General features: G+C 34.3%; 2 protein-coding genes across 2 annotated transcripts; both read left to right on the top strand.

The window, feature by feature from the left end:
• The first annotated feature begins 4,475 nt into the window (after positions 1-4,475).
• On the top strand, positions 4,476-18,131 carry LOC121975734 (endoribonuclease Dicer homolog 2a-like). The gene is made up of 22 exons (XM_042527562.1): positions 4,476-4,674; positions 4,757-4,934; positions 5,028-5,141; positions 6,084-6,218; positions 7,588-7,672; positions 7,750-7,814; positions 7,974-8,114; positions 9,890-10,015; positions 10,084-10,216; positions 11,550-11,643; positions 11,719-11,908; positions 11,993-12,153; positions 13,068-13,286; positions 13,403-13,629; positions 14,518-14,792; positions 14,899-15,308; positions 15,389-15,492; positions 15,842-16,038; positions 16,158-16,367; positions 16,579-16,989; positions 17,180-17,458; positions 17,565-18,131. Exons 1-22 carry the CDS (start codon positions 4,580-4,582, stop codon positions 17,913-17,915), a joined length of 4,200 nt encoding a protein of 1,399 aa, XP_042383496.1. The 5' UTR covers positions 4,476-4,579; the 3' UTR covers positions 17,916-18,131.
• A 3,204-nt stretch (positions 18,132-21,335) lies between these two features.
• LOC121978457 (zinc finger MYM-type protein 1-like) lies at positions 21,336-23,644 on the top strand. Its single transcript, XM_042530799.1, has 3 exons — positions 21,336-22,923; positions 23,002-23,244; positions 23,523-23,644. Exons 1-3 carry the CDS (start codon positions 21,336-21,338, stop codon positions 23,642-23,644), a joined length of 1,953 nt encoding a protein of 650 aa, XP_042386733.1.
• Positions 23,645-23,847: the final 203 nt, after the last annotated feature.

Raw genomic sequence — 23,847 nt, 5'->3', positions numbered from 1 at the left:
GATGCCTAAGTCTAGTCAAACAAGTGGGAGTGATATGTCAAGTCATGAGCTGACTTCTTAATAGCCCATCTTACGAAGAAGTGTTCGTAAAATTAAACATAAGAAGAGGTTGATTTTGAGAATGAGGCATTGATAATACTTCCAGTTAACAATAATGAACCTTAATCCATTGAGGAAGCATTGGGATGTAGAGTTAGAGAAAAGTGGAAAGTTGCAATGGATGAAGAGATGGAGTCAAGGAATCAGAATCATGTTTGGGACTTAGTTGATCTTTCTCAGGGCCAAAAGGCTATTGGGAATTAGTGGATTCTCAAAATAAAGAGGAAAGTTGATGGATCAATTAACAGATACAAAATTTATTTAGTTGCAAAAGGATATACCCAAATAGAGGGTATTGACTTTGAAGAGATATTTTCTCCCGTAGTAAAATTTATATCAATACGAGTTATTTTGGCCTTTGTGACACATTTTGACTTTGAATTACATCAAATGAATGTATAAATTACTTTCCTTAATGGTGAGCTTGACGAGAAAATCTATATGGTTCAGCCAGAAGGTTTTATTGTTGAAGGCCAACAGGAGAAAGTATATAGACTTAAAAAGTTTATATATGAGCTAAAGCAAGCGTCAAAACAATGTAACATAAGATTTAACGAAGTCGTTTTATCTTATGGTTTCGAAATGATCAATGAGGATCATTGCGTTTTCTTAAAAAGAGAAAAAAAGAAAATATGACATTTTATCATTATATGTTGTTGATATGCCGATAGCTGGAAATGACATTAGGTATGTGAATAAAGTCAAGAAGTGACTGTCATCATAATTTGATACAACAAATATGGGAGAAGCTGAGAACATCTTAAGAGCAAAGATCATTAGAGATCGTCCTAAAAGACTTTTGGGTTTGTCACAAGAGTCTTATATAAATAAGATGTTACATCATTTCAGCATGTCTAATTGCAACATAGAACATATACTTATTGCGAAAGGTATTATTTTGAGAAGAGTATGTGTCCCAAAACTCCAGAGGAAATAGCTGAAATGAATAAAAAAAATCATATGCTAGTGCTATGGTAGTTTGATGTATACTATGTTGTGTACTCGTCTTGATATCAGCTATGCTGTTGACTTAGTCAGTCGCTTTCAGTCAAACTCAGGACCGAGATACTAAAAGGTAGTAAAAATGATATTCAGATATTTGAAGATGGCAACAGATTATTTTCTTTGTTTTCAAGGATCAGATATGAGTCTGAAAGGTTATTCAGATGCAGATTGGGCTGGGGACCTGGACGATAGAAAATCCACATCAGGCTATGCATTCTTGCTGAATGGTGGCGTCATCTCTAGAATAACAAGAAACAAGCTTGTGTAGCTTTGTCGACTATGGAAGCTGAATATGTGGCATGTTCAGTGGTCGTGCAAGAAGCAGTTTGGTTGAGAAGGCTCCTAAAGCATCTGAAGATTGCTGAGGACAGTGGGAGTCCAGTAACTATCTACTATGATAGTCAAGCTGCAATAGTTTTTTCCAAGGATCCCAAATATCACAGCAAAGATAAACATATAACTATAAAATATAACTTTATGAGGGATATTGTGGCTAAAAGAAAAGTAATTCTTGCGCATGTCCCTACCCGTGCTATGCTTATAGATCCTTTTACTAAGCCAATGACAAAAGAGTCATTTAAAGAATATGTAAAGTCTTTGGGACTTTGTAGAATGTAATAATATTGAAATAATAATCGGACTTTGTGATTTGATTATGTGACTTGCCATAATTTATTCAGTGTATATATTGTTTTTGTTATATTCATATAAAATCTCGGTGAGTATGTGACAAGTAGCGATTGATCCACTCACATGGACAATCATCTATATTTGTTGAGTACAAATCGAGGTAAGACCGTTACTTATGAGACAACTTACATAGTTGAGAACAGAGACAGATCCATAAGTTAAGGTCACCTTGATAATTGTATCAAGTTGAGATCATTTATGTGTTAATAATGATCAAAGTAAATGAACTCACCACTTACTGAACCTGTTGAAAGCCAGATTATAATTCATATGATGAATTCAGGGTTATACATTAGGTATGTCTAGATTGAAATTTGAACGATGTTAAATTTGAAGACAACATGCGCTCTTTTTAATAAAGAGAATAACATCGTAGCATGTGATTCATACCACATATGCTATTGCGACAATAAAGGTAGTAGGAGAATGAATCTCAGTTTCTCTACTATGTGAGACATTTGAGATTATAAGTTAATCTCAGTTTTTGCCCTTAGTAACTATTTAACTGTTTACTTGAAGTTTTAATTGGTGTCTGCTACTTTACCATGTATCCTATGACTATGTATGATTCGATCTATAGAACATAACTAGGAAAGCGATTGATTAAAATGAATAGATTCTAGCTAAAAAGGAAAATTAAATATATTTATATTTTTTGATGTTATTCACTAGTCGACTCATTTATGTTATGTATAGAAATGATAGTGAATATTTGAATGTGGGACATGCTCTTGACATAATCTGGGTGAATAGCAAGACATGAATATCTCCAAGATAATGACTATGTGCCATAGGGAGATTGGATGAATCCTGGATAAAGGTTATGTGCCACCAAGAGAGAGAGGCTACGTGCCATGAAGAGTGTGTCTCTAATGTATTTGGAAGAGTAGCTAAGTAAAGTATAACAACTTTATTAGCATTGATCGCTCAAAGAGCAACTATATAAGGCGTAATAATCTTCTTAGCAACTATCGTTCAGTATGCTTGCTGTCGCACGAACCGTTTTCTCTAAGTATGGATTGGATGTTCTAATATGATCTTTGTGACTAAACTCTCAAATAGTCAATGTGACTTATTAGGTCTTTGTGACTAATTGATTTTAGTGACTAACCTAGATGAACTGGTCTTAGTGACTTACCTTGGACGAGTGGGAGATGTAGGAAATGAGAATGTGGGAGAAACCCACGCTGCCCACTTTTTAGGGGTAAATTGTCCTTTATACCCTTGAGTAATTTTCTTTTTATAAGGGGTGTGTCCAAGAATCATTCATGGAGGAGAAAGAGACAACGAGAGAGGAAAAAGAACATCTGAGGCGGTGAGATTTGGTTCATAGAATTATGAAGAGCTTTTCGATTTTGTGATCGTTCTTCCGATAGTAAATCCTGCCGTCGTCGATTGTAAATATGTGGGAGATCGCTATAAGTATTTAATTATTTTGTATAATTAATAGATAATTCCTACAATATTTTCATGGAGTAAATCATCGCACAGCTAAGAGATGTATCAACCCTGCCCTCCCAAATCTAAAATTTTAGATCCGCTCTTGCTTATATTTAAATTTGATAGTATAAATTGATAATAGTGAATCTGAATTAGCTGAATAAAAATTTAAGGATGTGCTCTTAATTTACACAATCTAATTTAAATTCGATGGTATAAATATATTAAAAAGATTTTTAAAAATATAAATAATTGAGAGTTTTTTTTTGTCAATCTGTCAGTCAATTTCGAAATTGGTTGATAGATTTAGATGGAAAAAGTTGAGGTATTTTGGAAAAGATCCTACATAATTTGAATATGACGAACGCTGGATGAAATAGGGAAACGTCCCGCGCTATTTAGTAAAATATAGTATTTTTTTTTCTAAAAATACTCTTGTCTTTAGCGTTGTTGTACCTAAACCCTATCACACGTCAATTCAACTTGATTTATAGAATATTTTTAATATGAATAACTCTTTATTAAATTGATTAAAAATATTTAAATTTAATTAAAATCATTTTAATACGTTGAAAATGATCATAATATTATTATTAAAACGTATAAAAACTAAGGACCAATAATTGATTGCGTAGCATCATTTAAACACTTAAATAACTGCTACAATAATATTATAATAATTTTGATTATGCTAAAATAATTTTTATTAAGTTTAAATAATTTTAACTGAATTAATACTTTTTTATATAAAAATATTATATATATTTAAATTAAATTAAATTAAATTAATGTTTTTTTACATATTATAGTAATTATTTTCGTAGATGTTCTAATAATATTGAAATAAAGTTATATTTGATAGAAAAATATAATAGAGCTTGACTTTTTTTTTCTTTTTTTTAAAAGCGCCTTTTGAAGATTCTCATAATTAAAGCACCTTTTGATTTTTCTTTTATGTTTTATATTATTCATCTTCGAATAAATCTAAAAGGTGTCAGGGAAAAATATATTTTTATTTTTAAAGGTAAATTTTAAAATGACTAAAGTAAACAAATATTTTAATATATAATTTTTAAAAAAAAATTAATCGCTATTTTTTATACTTTAACATTTTTAATAGATTTATCATATTCTTTTAAAAATAAAAAAATATTGACGGCCGAGATTGATTACCAGAGCAATTATTGATGGCGAAATGGGAGGAGTAGATTTTGTGTCCTGATCAGCTCTTGGCCCGAGACAGGAGACAGTATTATAATTGAGAGAAGTGGAACGTCAGTCCGCCGATTGTTCGTTCGCTCGACTCCTCGGAGCTAGCGAGGGTGCGACGGCTCTGCTATCGACTATGGAAGCCGGGAGCTGTAGCGCTCGGGGAGCAGCACAACTAGCAGAGTCGAACGGCACCGACCCGCCGCCTGACCCCGAGACTTTCGCCCGCAGGTTCCCGTTTCTCCTGCCTTCTCCATCTTCCTCTGTTTTGTTGTGTCCTGGAGTCATCCGTCTGTTCCTGTGATCACCGCAGCTATCAGCTGGAGGCGCTGGAGAAAGCGAAGAAGGAGAACACGATCGTCTTCCTGGAGACCGGTTCCGGGAAGACGCTCATCGCCGTCATGTTACTTCGTTCCTACGCCTTCGCGATTCGGAAACCCTCGCGGCACATCGCCGTCTTCCTCGTCCCGACGGTCGTTTTGGTCACCCAAGTACGTGCTCCTCGTATTCTTTCCTTGGCTATCTTTGTTCTCTTTTGCTTGGTTATATTAGTTGCGTTTTCAAATTTTTTTTTGCTACGGCAGCAAGCCAAAGTCATTGAGATGCACACTGCTCTTAAAGTTGGTAAATTCTGGGGTGAGATGGGTGTCGATTTTTGGGACGCAGACACATGGAAGGAGAACCTGGAGATGTTTGAGGTTCACTTTCCTTTTGCTGTTATGACGCTATCCGGTCTTGCTGTCCTATGTTTCTTATTCTTTCGTGTTAGTATGTATGTATGTCTGATGGATTAATCTCAACTCAACGACATTAGAAAGAACATGAAATTTTGGGTTCAATTGATTCTTCCTTTTTCCCAGAGTACTTTACTATTTATAAAATGGATTTTTTTACTACATTCCCCTCAAGATTGTGCAGAAGTAATCTTTAATACCGTCTTGCTAACGAGAGAAGAAAATTTTCATTATCCAGCCCCTTAGTAAGTATTTCAACTTATTATTTAGACAGTTAGAAGAAATAAAATTTACTTTTTTGCTAGCTTCTCTTTTGTGGAATTTTGATCTATCCTAAGTTCTTCACCTGGTCAGGTTGAATTATGTTATTAGCAATCTATGCCATAGCTATATTAGCACTTAGGACAGAAAGGTTTCCTGGCTACAAATATAATAAGGACAAGAAGAACTTCATCCATAAAGATTCACAAAATTCTGGATCCACTACTCTTATTCAGCTTGTATACTAGGTCAAGCGATAATATTTTTTCTTTCCTTTTTTACTCCTTCAATGACTATATTAACACCGATACACGTGCAATAGCCGATAGCAAATCAACACCCGCCAAAGAACTAACCCAATTTGCATTGGTGTGACATTCTACTTTTGGTCATAATATTCAGTGGCAAGTAAACCTCGACTATGTGATCATTGTCTAATGCGGCTTCTGGATATCATCCATGCTATTGGATGCTACATACAAAATAATTGCATATTTGATGTACCAAATTATTTCCAATTAGCTCACACTTCAAATGTTGTAGTTTTATGGGATATTGCATTTTTTAACTGATTTGATGACTGTGTTCTTTCCCACACACAAATTGTTGCCTTCATGGTTTTTCTCTGATGAACTTGTTTCCCAGGTATTTGTGATGACACCTCAAATTTTGCTTGATAACTTGCGACATACCTTCTTCAAATTGTCTGATATTAAGCTAATAATTTTTGATGAATGTCATCATGCCCGAGGACGACATCCTTATGCTTGCATAATGATGGTAATCTTTTTACCCTTTTTTTAAAATTTTATTTTACATCTAGTGCATAACTAGCATTTTGTGTGAAAATATCTTATTAGTTCTGCTCAGTGTTAGAATGTGTTATGGTAGCATTTTCATGGTCATAACTTTAGAAGAAAGGCCTCCAATATGTGACTTTGCATTTGGCCTTACAGTGTTTGTTGGATAAGTTTTATGATATTGCCAAGCTTAAAGTATCGTGCTTTGATTTGAATATGCCACTGGGCTAAATTGAACTCAATGAAGAACCATTTGATTCATATGTTTGAGATCGTTGCAAAATGCCAAATGGCTGTGGATATTATGTAATTTCAAGTCCATCTATGCCAGTTGCTAATTGCCAATAACATGCTGCACAAATAAGACAACAGTAGTGCAGGGCGATCAACCTAACATGTCATGACATTTTCTTTGGAAAATGGTAGTGTTAGTTGCTTATTCTTAATATAAACTGCCTGGAATTCAGATTGTTTCATGAGGAAATTGGCATGATAACCTCAATAGATCTCTCTCTTCGACCCATTTGGAAAGTTAACTGAGAGAACTATTCTTGCTGAATTATTGGATCATGCTGGGAATGGCTCTCTAAATTACTTTTGGAAGGATTGCTGGCTAAATTATCAATTATTTTATTTTTTTTTCAGCATAGTTTGTTATGTTATGAACTAGAATCAACTGGCATCCTAACTTACCAGCTAGTGATTGGAGCATGCATTTACTGGATACATTATTTCTCATTCATGTCTGTAGGAACTACTAATGGCCTTTAACCTTTAGCTAACAGATGAAGCATAGAAAAATGTGATGGAATTCTCCTGGCATACACAGGGTCACCACTGCTAGTTAAATTATCAAATCCTATGGTATTAAGAGATAGAAGCATCATGTCTATCTATGCACATCATTCCCAAATTGACTGTCTAGAAACTTGACTCTGATTGTAATGGTATTGCTTTTGCTAGGACATTGGCCCACCATCCAATTTGGGTCTTGTTATTGATGTGGGTGAGCATCACCTGATTCGCCTGCAGGATTAGAAATATATGATTTCTTAGGGAGAATAATTTTGTGGGCACCTGCTTTAATCTTTTATTTCTTCCTATGTAAATGACAAAGAGTTAAAATGAGTCTTTAAGTTTGGTGGTTTGTTCTTTTTCCATTGGTCCTATTTTGGCTTTCAGTGGTCTTTCTTGGACTCCCAATCTAGAAATTATTTTGCAAATATGAGCAACCACATGTTTATGTGCCCACTGTGCAAAGCATTATAATCTTGATAACTTCCTGTGTTCTTTGATTGGTATGCTACGTGCTCATCATTTCTATACAGAATTAACTGTTTTGTTTGTAGGAGTTCTACCATCGACATTTAGAAAGTTTATCTTGTGAGCTTCCTAGAATATTTGGCATGACTGCATCACTTGTGTATTCCAATGGTAGGCCATGCTGGTTGACCTGGAGCGGCTAGGATTCTAACATTAACATCTATGATTGACTGTTATGTTTTCTGTAGGTTCAAATTCACATGTCGTCTATAGACGTCAGATTCAGGAACTTGAGAATCTTATGAAATCCAAGGTAGGTAATAAGAATTATTCTCACAAATACAATCAGAAAACTATATATAACACAAGATTATACAATTTTGGATCACTCTTCTTTTAACAATCTAGTTGTCCTTTGAAACAATAATTATTTTTTTAGGAAAGCTGACCTTGTGCAATCATTGTATTGAAGGTGTACACTGTTGAGAGTGAATCAATATTATCTGCGTACATCTCATTTCCTACTCCAAAGATCAAGCAATATGAACATATAGACTCAGCACATCAACAATTTATTCCTGTGGTGGAGCGTTTGAAAATTTTGAAGGCCAAGGTACTTGATTCCTCCTTACACTATCATCTTCATGTGTTCATAAAATGTTTGTCCTAGAGCTTGTAAAATTTTAGTTGGATTGGAATTTACATGGATCAAATGCCTTGTGCTAATAACTATCAGAGCAAGAGTACTCCAATTGTAAAAAAGGGTTATATATATATATATATATTAAAATTTGCATACAACTATTAAGTTGCAAGCGATCTAGTTGGTCATCTTGTCAGTGTGGCTACATTTGAAATGTAGCTCAAATAGAGTTCAAAAACATTCCTAAAATTGGCCTTAAATATGATGCATTACTCTCATGAATGTTTTCTGGGGATATATGCTAGCTCAATTAACATGACCAGCCATTCCCATTATCCTTTGTATAAATCAATTACATTATCAGAGCTTCTAAACCTAATCTAATCATGCCTTTACCAAATCCTACCATCAGGTTTAAGACACCATTAAGTTTAGGTTTGAAAAGACTATTATTAACGGACATATTTCTTCATGCATGTTTCACAAACTACATTTTTCATGCACCATCTTCCTTAGGAGTCAATAAGATCAATAACATTAAGATTTGATTCTTGGATGATGCCCTTTTTAAGAGCCCTTCAACTTGTCATTTTAATTCAATCCATATGTTTAAGCATGCAATTCAATGTTTGAAAATGAATGTCTTTTTTTTCTCCTATCATAATACCATAAAGATGGCAAAACTGGTCTCCTCGGGGCGGTGCGATGGTTAAGGCATGGGGTGTTGCCACATGAGGTCTTGGGGTTGAAACTCGGCGTGACCGAGCATAACCTCCCCCATGTCTTGGCCATTTGCACTAATGGCTAGTAGCCACCCGTGATTTACCTCCTCCGTGTTGGCCTAGGGACGGGTTGGCGGGGGCGCTGGGGGCGAGCGAATCGCCTTTTGCCACATAAAGATGGCAAAACTGAATCTTATTGAAGATGAAATATTCAAAGTCAGAAGAATGATGGGAAATAGCACACTCACAATGGAAAAAAGATGTCACAAATTTACCTTCAGTTGGTTTTAAGGCGATTCCTCTTTATCATTCTGAAGAAGAAACAGAATTCCCTGTGTCAAAGTGCATATCTTTTCATACACTGATGACATTTCCATTCAGTGTTCAGATGGCAAGTGACTTGCTGCATGTGAACATTTCATTAGTTATCATCATATATATTAATTAAACATTAAGAGCCGTATTGGGTTTTTCTTGTTACTACAATGGAGATACATGTATTGAGATTCAGTTATTTATAAACATTTTTGTATGTTCAAGGCGTGATTTCATCTTCTTGGAGGTAGCAGATAGCAATCCCTGGTTACTGGTGATAAACCAGTTAGTTTGATGCAGACACACGTGTTTAACAAATTGTGTAAAAAAGATAATACAAAACCCAAGCATGACAAGTCTAACATGCAGGTGTCAACTTTTTGTTTAGATAATATATAATGAAAACCCACAAACCCTTAAGTCTAATATGCAAGTGACAAGACTTGACTAATCTGTTTAATACACCAGTCAGTTCATGTTAAATAATCATATTTTTTTAATTGAACTTTGAGTATAGACCTAGGTCTTATGAGAAAGTATGGTAAAGATAAAAGATACACAAGTCATGCGGGTCAACCTAAATAACAAAATTCAGCCTGCTTATTTATTATGATCATAAAGCAGATGTCACACCTGTATCTTCAAATACAATGGTTCTCTTGAATAACTAATTTTACTATTAATTTTTTCCCTACATGCTTCTGTTAGCACATAGGAGCTATCATCGATAAGCAAGATTCAGTAACAAAGACAAGCATGGCTAAAAAGATTTCAAAGTTGCATGCAACTTTTGTATATTGCTTAAAGGAGCTTGGAGCATGGCTAGCATTGAAGGTACAGGCTTCCATATTATTTTTTCTTGTTCATAGCATTCTTTTAAAGATCATGGCTATTTGGTACAGGCAGCAAAATCATTAACATGCAGTCAAAACTATCTATTCTTTTGGGGTCAAAATGTAGATGAGGCTGGTGAGAATGCAATAAAAGCCTTTATTCAAGAGGTGTTTCAGGTCCTTTCATCCTACCTACCACAAGGTTTAAATTTTAATGTAATATTCCTAGTTGCATCTTTGATATTTTTACAATAAACCACCCTCATCAGTCATTTCTCATTTTCTCTTGACCTGGAATCTCCACTTCGTTTTTTCTTTTTAATCATTTAATCAACACTAAATTCTAGGGATGAAGATAGGGTGGAGGATCACAATTTATCCCTTCCTCACTCATGCTTTTTCTTGCCCGCATGCCTTACCCTATCTTGCTACTAGCTTTTGCAAATAAAATTTTTTGATTGGAAAAAGTTTTTAGCTATTAATTTTATCAATCTAATCCAACCGAGTGAATTAGATTCGTCAAACCATTCATATGTAAAATTGACTTGATCTAGGTTTTCTTTGAGTTTATATCTTTTAAATAATGATTAGGAGATAATCTTTGATTTTTTGAAATTGTATTTGGTAGGTTCAATTTCTCAATCCCATGCTAAGGTTTGATTGCTTGTTTGGAATGAGATGGTGTTGGTGTTGCATTGGTGTGCCAATTGGTGGTTCAAATAAGACTGTAGGTGGACAAAGAAATTGAGAAGAAGAGTAGGAGATGGTGGTAGGTTACCTGCAGGTGCTGGAGGAAACTCATTAGATGAGCTAGCTTGTATCTCTGTGGAGCTGGAACATTAAGAAAAGCTGGAGAAGCTCAAGAAGGAATCCCTCGTCTTCTTCCCCTAACACATATCAATGAAGTTCTTGAGGAAGATGTTAAAGATTGTTTTGTGTTTCACCACGTTCCGTGGGCCAGTCATCTTGAGGATGTGCTTTGACCATGCTGAGCACATGATATTTTAAACTGTGATCTAATAGCACCTATGACTAAAATTTAACTACTAAAGTAATTTAGATAATTAAATTTATCTATGCATAAAACTGTTTCTTAAAAGTGTGGGGCAGAGCTGGATGGAGCAACCGTCATTCTTAGGTTAATGCCAGTTTGCTTGCTGGGTATTATTTATATATCCATCTTTATGAGATAGAGGCTGGTATAAACCACTACATGATGGCCAGGTGTCTGTGGGTTTAGGTAGAGTAACATATTTCTTTTTCATCTGTAGTGAAAATGACATCTAGTGCTGCCTTAATTAAATATAACATAATGTGTATTATATGCTGATCTGATGCATATTCGCCAATTCAAATCATGCATTCTTCCAGGTTTGACATAAGGAAACAGTTGGTTTATTTAGTCTTGTTTGATACTTTTGGTGGAATTTCTAGTTTTCTATTTTTTTTTTGTTCCAAAACACATTAATCTACATGGAATATTGTAATAACATAGATAGAACTAATTCCAGCATGTTCACTATTTATCCTTGCAGAAATATATATTGGTGATGACTTAAAAGAAAATGTTGATTCTGGTCTTTTGTCTTCAAAGGTGGAATGTCTTGTCAAATCTCTTTTGGAATATAGGTAACATGACATGAATGTTGAAACTTTCATCTGAAGTTATTAGATTTCCTTCTTATTTATTAACTTTTCCTTCAGGGATTTGCAAGAATTGAGATGTATCATATTTGTTGAAAGAATTATTACAGCAATTGTGATTCATTCTCTTTTAGGAGATATTAAAGGATTTTCTGGAAGAACTGAATACATGGCAGGGTCCAAAAAGCTCTTGCATTCACAGAGTAGGAAAGAACAAACAAAAATTGTTGATTCATTCCATGATGGAAAAGTCTGTAAATATTTTTTTGGTATGATGTTTTCAAGTGAAGGATCTGTTATATTGTGCAGAGTTGTAACTGTCTCATGTTTACAGGTAAATGTAATTGTTGCCACTCAGATTCTTGAGGAGGGTTTGGATGTTCATGGTTGCAACTTGGTTATACGCTTTGATCCAGCTGCTTCTTCATGCAGTTTTATACAGTCTCGTGGGCGTGCGAGGATGAAGGGATCAGATTATGTAATACTTATTAGGCGGTAATCTGTTTATCCTGATTATACCTTGATGTTGAACGTCCAGTGTCCTTAAGTGGGCTAGTTAAATTTATTTCTTTTAGGTTTAGAATAATGTTGATTTGGTGCACAGAAGGTACAATGACATTTATACATCTTTGATAATTAAAAAGTTCAACATTTGAATGAGGTGCCACTTTTGTGTATGGAGAGCACACTAACTTTTATCCAATATACATGTTGGTATATGGAGAGCATAGTAACTTCAATTCCAACGTATATGTTGGAATATGGAGAGCACACTAACTTTTATTCCATTCCAACACATATGTTATAGTATCTGTACAACCCTAATAGGACAAAGCTTGATTGGCAGACACTGGATGGTATGTATCTGTTCTATGGTTTGGTTGTTTAAGACTAGCCAAGATTGTTAGATCTTGAGCATTGGTTGTAGTTAAGTCACAACAAAAGTTTATTGTGAAATTCCAACGTACTAAACCAATGGGGTCAAAACATGGAAGCTAACAATGACTAAAGAATAATAACAAATCTTGACTATCTCACGTGTCATGTCATTGCGTACACCAGTCGATGCTTTCACAGTTCCTAAATGTTACTGTTTATTAGATTAAACTTTTCTGTTTTTCTTAAAGCATTGGGATTTACAATTTATCTTTACTGTGATTTCATTTCTGAACGGTGATTTATAGTTATAGGACAACCACTCTTAATCATTATTTTTTTTCCCACACCAGTTGTTACTTTCAAAATTCCTAAATGTTACTGTTTATTACATGAAACTTTTCTATTTTTCTTAAAGTATTAGGATTTACAATTTATCTTTTCTGAACAGTCATAGATATAGGACAGTCATTCTTGATTATTATCTTTTATCGCTTGTTGGTGAACATCTCTGATATATTATTTTGTTACAGTGGTGATACAGCTACAATGTCAAAAGTGGTTAACTTTCTTGAAAGTGGTGATGTGATGAGAGAGGAATCAAGAAAACAAGCTTCCATTCCATGTAAATCCCTACAAACTAACATGTTTCTGGATGAAATATACTGTGTTGAATCTACTGGAGCTATTGTGACTATGAATTCTAGTGTAGCTTTAATACATTTCTACTGCTCCAGGCTTCCTTCTGATGAGTAAGTTCCTTTCTTTTTCCAAGTTTAGTCTTGATTCTTCCTTTAATATCTTGAAGATATATATTATGATAACAAGCAAGAAGCCGCGGTGACCAAATTGTTCTTTTCTTTCCCAGGTACTTTAGACCTCATCCGAGATTTGAATTTGAAAAAGATTCTGACAAGTGCACTTTGTGTCTTCCCAAAAGCAGCCCCATACAGGTTGTCCATGCAGAGTGTAGTAGCAGCATGCTGAAGCAGCTTTTGTGCCTTGAAGCATGCAAAAAATTGCATGCAGTAGGTGCTTTAAATGATTATCTATTGCCAGCATCTGATGTTGAAATTGAGGACACCCAACTCAGTGGTAGTAACTAAAAATGATTATCTATTGCGCTTTAAATGATTAGTATTTGACTTCCCGTTCTACCTCAAACCCTAAACAATTTTTGTTTTGTTCCTTTGTTCTTTAACGTTTCCTGTATCTTACTCTTATATTTGCGTGTTGTTAATTTGACACGTTAAGTCTAAAGCTTCTATTGAGTGATTTTGTCCTCTTTCCTTCAATTTATCATCTGCTTTTGATGCATCGTTAGGAGAAGCTCACTCGAGATTTTGTCACTTAGGATCTCATCTTATTCTATTGTGCGTTGCATATGGGTCATCTAAAAATCAATGGGCACTAAAAGAGAAAATGTCTTGTTTTTATGTTGGTAAATTTAGCAAATTATCTTTTTATCTATAAATTTTCTTTCTTGAGACCTCTCTTCATCCTTGTCTTTCTCCTCTCCCTTTGTCAATGTTCTGATTTGAGGTTGAATATAAAGTTGACAATGTTTGTGTTGTCAAGGTCGAAGGATCATCGTCTATGTGCTCCAACAACTATCTCCATGATTTTGCCTATCAAGGTCGAAAGTATCATTGTTTGCATGCTTCAATGACACCTTTAGTTTTGTTTTTTGGGTGTGAATGTTATGTTTTTCTTTCATCAATGTTGTGTCTTTTTGAGAGCTTTTCTAGTTCATGTAGCAAGATGGTATCTAGCAAGTTCGGGGAGCATTTAGTATATAGTGGTGAGTTTTGATACCATGTTAGAATTTTAGGTTTAGGGTCCTATATACACATGTAATGATCATCCCAATGTTAAAGAAAATAGAATACTTCCTTTTCCAAATTCTACGATTTCTTTATTTGACATCGTATTCATAATTCATACTCAATGTATTTCTAACTTGACTGTTTTATTTTTCTACAGAGGTTGAACCTTATAATAAAGAGCAAGCTGATTATTTTCCTAGTGACTTCGTGGATTCATGGTCGTCATTTTGTTGTCTTGGTTTGTACCATTGCTACAAGATAACTATTGACCAGCATTACAACTATGATTTTGCCTTCAATGATATGATGCTCATTGTCAAAACTGATTTGGGATCTAATTTTCTTTCTTATTCTTTTGGTTTGAAAAATTCAAGGGGTCCTGTATCAGTTCAATTAAACTATTATGGAATTGTGCACCTTAGTCGCGAGCAGGTACTATGCAAGGCATATTATTTGGAGGAAAAAACTAATGTTTTTATTATTAAATTTGCTAGGCTTGTGTTTTAAAGCATTTGTAGCTTATCTTTGAATTTTTCAGGTTATGATGGCTAAATCATTCCAGATTAGTATATTTAATATTCTACTTCATTGTGATTATAGTAAGCTAATGGATTCTCTGCATAAGAATCAGATCTCTACAGCTATTGCTTATCTACTTGTTCCATTAGTTGGTGGAAGAGTTGATTGGCAATGTGTTAAATCATCTTTTTTCCACATGGGGATTGTCAAGGATACTGCACATTCTTGTGTTTCAAAAGGATCATATTCTTTAGTACAAACTATGAGTGGGCACACTTGCAGTTGTATGCTTCAGCACTGTATCGTTTATACACCTCATAGTGGTAAATTTTATTGTGTTAATGGGTTTCTTTCTGACTTAAATATAAATTCCACATTTATGCTGAAAGATGGAAGAGTTCTTTCATATAAAGAATATTTTCAGTCAAGGTAGATTTATTATCCTTGAATTGTAATGTAATTCTTTATTCATGTTTTATTTTAGTTTGCTACTTTTTGTAAAATTGCAGGCATGATGTTGTGTTGACTTGTGAAAATCAACCTCTACTTTCGGGTAGACATCTTTTTAAAGCTGAAAACTACCTTCAGAAACGTTCTTTTCGGACGGAGAAGGGTATTGTGGTTTTTCAAATTTAGCATTCTGTCATTTATGTGCAAATAATTATTTACTTATCTTCAGTTTTCAGTTTGTATTTGCACATGCAAACACCAAAATTCATGTATCTTTGCTAGCAATATTTATGTTTTAACTTTGAGTTAACTGAGGCGGTCAAGGAAGAACTAAGAATTGCTATAAAAAAAGTTGAAAGAAATTTACTATTGTTAAATCATAACTTAGTTTGGTAGATTATCCTACTCAGTCAATGATGGAAAATGATTTATATAGCTCGTGTCATTGAGTTTATGATATATATTTTTTCTCCTTAATTTGTCTCTGATATTACCGCTGTTATTTTCTCCAGTGAATAGTGATGCAGCTGTTGAATTGCCTCCTGAACTTTGTACCATCATTATGTCTCCTATCTCAGCCAATACTGTATACACTTTCTCCTTTGCTCCATCAATCATGCATCGTATCCAGTGTTTGCTACTTGCTTCCAGACTAAAGAAAAACATCCTCACTGATTCCATGCAAAACATTGATGTTCCACTTTCCGAGGTAAATTTTGATGTCTCTTATATTTGGATTTTGACTTGTAGGATATTTAATTTTGAAACATTAATTAGTTTCCTGCATAAAACCGCTTGAGCAAAATCGGCTAAAAGGGAATTCTGTAGGTTCTGGAAGCAATCACCACGGATAAATGTCAAGAAGAATTTTCCCTAGAGTCCCTGGAAACACTTGGAGATTCTTTTCTGAAGTATGCCGTGAATCAAAATCTTTTCAGGGCTTATAAGCATCATCATGAAGGCATATTAAGTGCTAAGAAGGATAAATTAGTGTCAAATGTTGCGCTTTGCAGGTTTGGATGTGATCGCCACTTCCCAGTAAGCTTTATTTTTTTCCTTTCACTACAATTGATTCTTCTGATTTGAATTGCTTTTGGAGTGATAGTGTCAAATTACAGTAATCCTTTCTGGTTATGTTCTTGATATTTGGGCACTGTGTAGCGGTTGTGTTTTAGACGTAGAGGTTTTCGTATGCTTATGTTTAAATTATAACCCAAATGATCACCTTTGTGATTTATTGTATTGGCAGGGGTTTATTCGTAACAGGCAATTTGATCCTCAAGAATGGTTTATCCCTGGTAGTTGTGCGGATCATTTTGAAGAGACCACCTTGTTCCCAGATTCAGGTTGTGCGTACACTAGTCGTACAAGAATCATCAAGGGCAAGGTCATTGCTGATACCGTAGAAGCACTGATAGGAGTATTCCTTACTGCTGCCGGAGAAAAGGCAGCATTGAAATTTATTGAGTGGCTGGGTATAAAGATGGAATTCCATCAGGAAACTGCCCCTGAAAGGAAAGATTTGCTGAAGTATGAAATGTACATAAATACAAAAGACCTTCAGTCGGTACTAAATTATTCATTCCGAAATCCCACACTTTTACTTGAAGCATTAACTCATGCTTCGTATCAGATTCCTGATGTTCCTGGATGCTATCAGGTTTGTATTATTCGTATCACGCTTCCTGATGTCCAATCATCACCGGGTTGTTCCCGGAAACCCTGTGAGAGAGAACATTTTAACTCTTTTCTATTTCTAATTCTTGCACATTAGCTGTACATATTTAGTTCATGTCGACGTCTCACTTGTCTGTTGGAACTCTAAGTGTTCTCCCTTCTACTTAATGCAGAGGCTCGAGTTTCTCGGTGATGCGGTTTTGGACTTTCTCATGACTTGGTACCTTTACAACAAATATCCTGGATTGTCTCCTCAAATGTTGACTGATCTTAGATCGGCAAATGTCAGTAACGACTGCTATGCTCGAGCAGCTATTAGAGCGGGACTGAACAAGCACATTCTTCATGCTTCACCGGAGTTGCATAAAAGGACGACATGTTACCTTGAATTTTGTGCAAACAATCTTGCAGCTTCATCGGATGTATCAGATGCTGGTGCAGATCCACCTAAGGTACAAAATCATTTTTGTTTCCTTTCATTCAAGTTACGCAAGTTCACTAGTGTTGTGCGAGTAATTCAGATGTATCGTGCTTCAATGCTTAATTAATTTTATAAAGGTGTTGGGAGATGTCATAGAATCCATCGCCGGAGCTATCTTTGTCGACTCCGGATATAACAAAGAAGTTGTATGGGACAGCATGAAGCCGCTGCTAGAACCGATGGTCAGCCCAGAAACAGTCGAGCCGAATCCTGTAAACGAATTACAGCACTTTTGTTCTACTAAGCACTACCAATTGACATACAAAATGACCATTCAAAACCGCACAATCAACATGACTGCAGAAGTAAAAACTGAAGGGGCAACTCATACCGCAACGATCACAGCGCCTAATAAGAAGACTGCACAGAGAATGGCAGCCAAGACTCTGCTGAGGGATCTTAAATCTCGAGCAGCATCTGAATTGTGAATTCGTGTAAATTGTTCATTCCTAAGCATACGATCCCGAATCTATTTGTTACTTGGGGGGCGATCTCATGATCCTTGATAAGGCTAGCCTAAATTTTTACCTCAGTTTGCATTACACGTTCTTATGCACCACTTTGTATTGGGTGCAAGCAAGAAACTATAGAGGAGAAGCTTCTTAGCTTATCGGCAAGTTATACATTTCCTCATTGCTTCTCTAGCTTATGATTTTGTAATATTGATTTCGGTAGGAATAGCATCAATGCACGGGAAAGGGAGAGTTGAATCACGTGTATTTAAAACTCTCTGTTTCTTTTTAATACAAGTGCACAATTGAAAAATAATTATGTAAGAAAAAGTAAAAAGAAAATAACATACGGTATTTATTTGGTTCGGATCGACGAGTTTTACTTTAAGACTCATGTCCTTTAGATATTTCCTAATGAGTAATTTATTAAAATCCCCTACTAGTAAATTTCAAATATAACTTAAAAGCGTTACCCAACATAAGATGAAAAATGAAGTAATTTGCTTCTCCCACCTCCTCTGATACATTCACCTTCTTGGCCTCACCAAAAATTTAATGATATTCACATTTATACCCTTTTATACTTTATTTGTTATTTGTTATTTTTTTAATTGGTTTTATTTTTTTTTGTTAATAATAAAAAAGCAAACAATTTTTTTATTTTCGCACTCCCAATGCACAATTTTTTTTTTGACCGGCCCTAATATTTTTTTTATTAGTTTTGTTTTTTTTTGTTAAAAAAACAAAACTAATAAAAAAATAAACAAAACTAAAATAAATTTTTTATGTTAACAATATTATTTTTTTAATTGGTTTTATTATTTTTGTTAACAATAAAAAAACAATTTTTTTTTATTTTCACACCCCCAATATACAATTTTTTTTGCCGCCCCCAATATTTTTTTTATTAGTTTTGTTTTTTTTTTGTTAAAAAATTAAAATTAATAAAAAAATAAACAAAGCTAAAATAAATTTTTACCGCCCCAACATTTTTTTTTATTAATTTTGTTTTTTTTAAATCAATAAAAAAATAAATAAAACTAAAAAAAATTGGCCGGGCCCAGCATTTTTTTTTTATTAATTTTGTTTATTTTTTTGTTAATAAACAAACAAAAAAAAAATGACAAAGGGTATAAATGTAACTTTTGGAGTGGAGGCTGGGAAGGGATGTGTCAGAAGGGGTGGGAAAAGCAGCTCTCAAAATGAATGAGCTTGAGGGTTGGTGTTGATTCGTCTCTAGTAGTTGGGTATATTAGAGTTGCAATACAGTAATACAAAGACGGTCAACAAAATAATCGTTGAATCTTACAGAAAAGATATATACAAAAAGTTGGTCAATTTTTTTTTTTATAGGACTTTGGAGGCACCTTCAATGTTACGGAGGCACCTCCATCAATTTGATCTTGTCTAAACGTTTCATTGCTTATCCATTTAAGACGCCTCCAACGCTTCAACCTGAGGCATCTCCAAAAACCCAAGGCACCTCTAGCGTTAAAATTTTATCCTTGCAGCTTATCCACTCTGGAGCACCTCTATCCATCCGAGACGCTTCCAATGCTTTAGCTGCGATGTCTCCAATTATCCGAGGCATTGCTAGCACTGTTCATCCAAGACTTATTTTTTATATTTAACTTCTACAAGACACGTTAGTTCAATAATAAAAATATAATCTATAAAATAAAGTTAGCATATAATAAAATAAGATTTATAAATTAGATCATGTCTTACAAAAATTAGGATTTAATCCTGGTATCAATTTAGATTTTCAAAATGGATTTAAATTAGATCAGCACCTACAATCTCATTAGGACTCGTCCTATCACTATCCTTTAGTTGTTTATCTGACCTTATCTGTCAACATTTGGTCCTCTAGATATATTTGGACTTTCTCTAGTTCTGCTTAGTGTTTGATTAGCTTGATCGACTGACTTACTTGCAATACTGAGTTAGTACAATAAATATAAAATGGTAAGGTAAAGTAGTGTTTAGGGTTAGTTTGATTAACTTATCTTTGATCAAACTAACCAACTTAATTATATTATTAAATATTAAAACTTTGGTTGCTAATTACACTAATAATTCCTTTCATTGATATAGCAATTTTACGATACCATTTCTTCTTCTTGTGCTTGTTACTTCTTTTGTTTCTGTTGCGACGAATGCAACTCTAATAAAGGCACCTTCGATAGGATTTTCTATAGTCTTTAACTTTAGTTCAGATCCTCTGTCCCCACTTTTTCTGTTCCCGTGTCCCACTGTCGATCAGACGGATTAGATTAAATCTCAAAAATGATTTACACATCACGAGAATACTGCACATATTTTAAAGATGCAAATCATCCTTTAGATTTAATCTGATCCATCCGATCGACAGTGAAATACGGGGACCGAGAAAAATAGGGACAGAGGATCTGAACTACTTTAACTTCAAGATGTTCCTATATTAAAGATGAGCTAATTCTAATCCGGCGACAGCAAACATATCGATATCACTACAGGGCCGGACCTTCTATAAGGCCCGTGAGGCAGCCGCCTCAGGGCCCAACTGCTGAAGGGGCCCATTTTTTTATTAAAAAAATTATACTTATCAAAATATAACCCTACATATCCATATGAAGTGTACCGCCGCTGCTGCTCAAGGCGTTAAAGGATCGCTAAAATTATCGCTCTATCTTCCTTTATCTCTTTCGCTAGAAGAAAGTCACGTTGATCTCTTGATTCTCTTTAACAATCAAAGTTTTGTTGATCTCTTCCTCTCTTAGAGGAACAGAATCCTTTAAAAAAGGTAAGTAGGTCACTTTCTTTCTATTTTTTTATGTCACGCAACTGTTGTTTCTTTTTTTTTTTTCTGTCTCTCACATTTCTTGTCATTAATCTTATGAATTCTTATTTAATTCAGTAACCTTTCGTCTCTTGTTAAAGATAACGCTATTGAAATGTTAATGCGGCTTGATATTAAATATGCCAATGATAGTTGAACTTAAAGGAAAACTATATTAATTAACATCCAATTTCTCTGATTTTTATTATTTTTGACTTTTTTGTTGAATGTTTTTGGTGTTCAAGCCCTTAATGAACATTTCGTTTAAGCCAGCAATAGTTTTAAGTAGATAAAAATATGATATGATTTAGCATGATGATATTTACATGTATTATGATTTATTAGTGAATTTTTCCTGCATTTAGATGTTGAAATTATTTTAATCTATGAACTATCGGTGCAGATTAATATTTAGGCTTCTAGCAAATATGCCTCCTATAAGAAAACAATTGTCTGGAGCAGAAAAAAGGAAGAAAAAATAAAAGGAAGAAACTTTAATTCAAAGCCAAGCAGGAAGTCTTAATAAGTATTTCACTAGCAGCCAAAAAGCAGAGCAAATAGAATTAGTAGAACAAATGAATCAGGATGACACTGATAATAAGTTGAATGATCAAGAACATAGTGAATTGAATGAACTTCACAATAAAGATCCAAAAGAATCTGAAAATGATAAAGGTGAAGCCAGTATGCCTAAAAATGACAGTGATGTAAACATAAATCAAGAGATCTTGTTTCCTTTAAATGTTGATGATCCAGGAAATTGGGACAAAATTCCAAATATTAGGGACTTTCTAGTTGAAAGAGGTCCTAAAAGAGATGATGGTATTTTGTTTCCTCTTGATAATACCGGAAGACACTTCAATCCATCACATTATAAGAGGCAGTTGTCAAATGGTGAGAAAAGTGATAGAAGATGGTTAGTGTATTCTATTTCAATGGACAAGGTCTTCTGTTTCTGTTGCAAATTATTCAAGACTCAAAGAACCACAATGAAACTTGGTCATCTAGTTGATGAAGGATACAAAGATTGGAAGAATATCAGTCGATGTCTCAGTCTTCATGAAACTAGTAGAGATCATATTGATTGCATGACTAGTTGGATCGAATTAGAAACAAGACTTCGAAAGAAAAAAACAATTGATGAAAATATGCAAGTAGCAATTAACAAAGAGAGAGAACATTGGAAACAAGTATTGAAAAGAATAATTGCAGTTGTGCAAAGAATTGCAAAAAATAATTTGGCACTCCGGGGAGATAATGAGAAGCTTTATGTTGAGAATAATGGAATCTTTTTGCAGCTAATTGAAATGATTGCTGAATTTGATCCAATAATGGAGGAACACCTTCGGCGTGTTCAAGAAAAACAGATTCATTACACTTATCTTGGGCCCAAAATCCAAAATGAATTGATACAGATGTTGGCGGCTGAAGTAAGAAATTCAATTGTTGCAAAAATTAAACATGCAAAGTATTTCACTGTCATACTTGATTGTACTCCAGATGCAAGTCACGAGGAGCAGATGTCCCTTGTAATTAGATGTGTGGATGATTCAGAAAATGCAATAGCGATTGAAGAATTTTGGATAGGATTTTTAAAAGTTAATGAAACTTCAGGGCTTGGGCTTTTTACAGAGCTTAAAAATATTTTGAGCAATCTCGAACTTGACATTGATAATATAAGAGGTCAAGGATATGACAACGGATCTAATATGAAAGGAAAGCACAAGGGTGTACAAAGTAGATTACTTGAAATTAATCCTAGAGCTTTCTACACTCTATGTGGATGTCATAGTCTTAATCTCACATTATGTGATATGGTGAAATGTTGTCCTAAAGCAATGTCTTTTTTCGGTGTTATACAACGCATATATTCGTTATTCTCTTCTTCTACCAAGCGGTGGCAAATCTTCAAAGATCATGTGCAAGGTCTTACAGTCAAGCCATTATCACAAACACGATGGGAAAGCCATGTTGAAAGTGTGAAGCCCATAAAAGATCAAACTTCAAAAATACGAGATGCTTTAATTGATTTAGCAAACATTTCTGATGACTCAAAAATAAAGAGCGAAGCTGAGGGTTTGGCATCATTCGAACTTGAGAATTTTGAATTTGTGTCTGGAATGGTAATTTGGTACAAGTTGTTATATGAGATTAACATTGTTAGTAAGTTTCTCCAAGCAAAGAATATGGATATTGTTATGGCTATTAGACAATTAAAGGGACTTATTTCTTCTCTCTAAGAATTTAGAGAATCTGGATTTGATCAAGCATTGATCGAAGCTGAACATATTGCAAGTGAAATGGGAATTGAACCTATTTTTCGTGAAAAACGCATCATTCGAAGAAAGAGACAATTTGATGAAATCAACAGGGAAGAGGTAGCCCAGACTCCTAAAGAATCTTTTCGAGTTAATTACTTCTTATTTATAATTGATCAAGCACTTTCTTCACTTCAAACTCGGTTTGAACAATTTCAAAAATATGAAGAAACATTTGGATTTTTATTTAGTTTGGAGAAATTGAAGTCTATTGATGATGATGGTCTCTTGCACTCATGTGTCAATCTTCAAGATTCTTTAACACATGATGGTCACTCCGATGTTGATGGATCAGATTTATATCTAGAACTAAAGTTGTTAAGACACTCTTTACCAAGAGATTCAAAAAGAGCGATTGATGTGCTAAATTATTTGAAGAAAATGGATGGTTGTTATCCAAATGCTTATATCGCTTATCGAATTTTGCTGACTATACCAGTTACAGTTGCATCTGCCGAAAGGAGTTTTTCCAAGTTGAAATTGATCAAAACTTATCTCCGATCACCTATGTCACAAGAAAGACTAAATGGCTTGGCTATGTTATCTATCGAGAAAAAAGTGGTTGAGAAAGTTGATTATGCAAACTTAATTAATACTTTTGCTTCTAGAACTGCGAGGCGAGCAATTTTCAAGTGATTATATACTTGTTCCTAATATGAATTTTATATTTTGTTTGGATCATCTTGACTTTATCTTCATTTGTTTATGACAAATTATTTTGGATGATATATTTTGTTTATCTTTAATTTTTAGAATTCATGTTACAAAT

Source organism: Zingiber officinale, chromosome 4B, assembly GCF_018446385.1.
Source record: "Zingiber officinale cultivar Zhangliang chromosome 4B, Zo_v1.1, whole genome shotgun sequence".
Taxonomy (NCBI): domain Eukaryota; kingdom Viridiplantae; phylum Streptophyta; class Magnoliopsida; order Zingiberales; family Zingiberaceae; genus Zingiber; species Zingiber officinale.
Note: the sequence above shows the minus strand (reverse complement) of the source record. Positions and strands in the feature narration are given on the sequence as shown.

Excerpts from the sequence above, each read along its gene's own strand:
- LOC121975734 (XM_042527562.1), top strand. The coding sequence starts at position 4,580 with ATGGAAGCCGGGAGCTGTAGCGCTCGGGGAGCAGCACAACTAGCAGAG. Across the intron at positions 12,154-13,067 it reads TATGTAATACTTATTAGGCG|TGGTGATACAGCTACAATGT; the intron begins GTAATCTGTTTA and ends ATTTTGTTACAG. Across the intron at positions 17,459-17,564 it reads CTGGTGCAGATCCACCTAAG|GTGTTGGGAGATGTCATAGA; the intron begins GTACAAAATCAT and ends AATTTTATAAAG.
- LOC121978457 (XM_042530799.1), top strand. The coding sequence starts at position 21,336 with ATGAATCAGGATGACACTGATAATAAGTTGAATGATCAAGAACATAGT. Across the intron at positions 22,924-23,001 it reads ATATGAGATTAACATTGTTA|AATTTAGAGAATCTGGATTT; the intron begins GTAAGTTTCTCC and ends CTTCTCTCTAAG. Across the intron at positions 23,245-23,522 it reads TGAACAATTTCAAAAATATG|GTTGCATCTGCCGAAAGGAG; the intron begins AAGAAACATTTG and ends ATACCAGTTACA.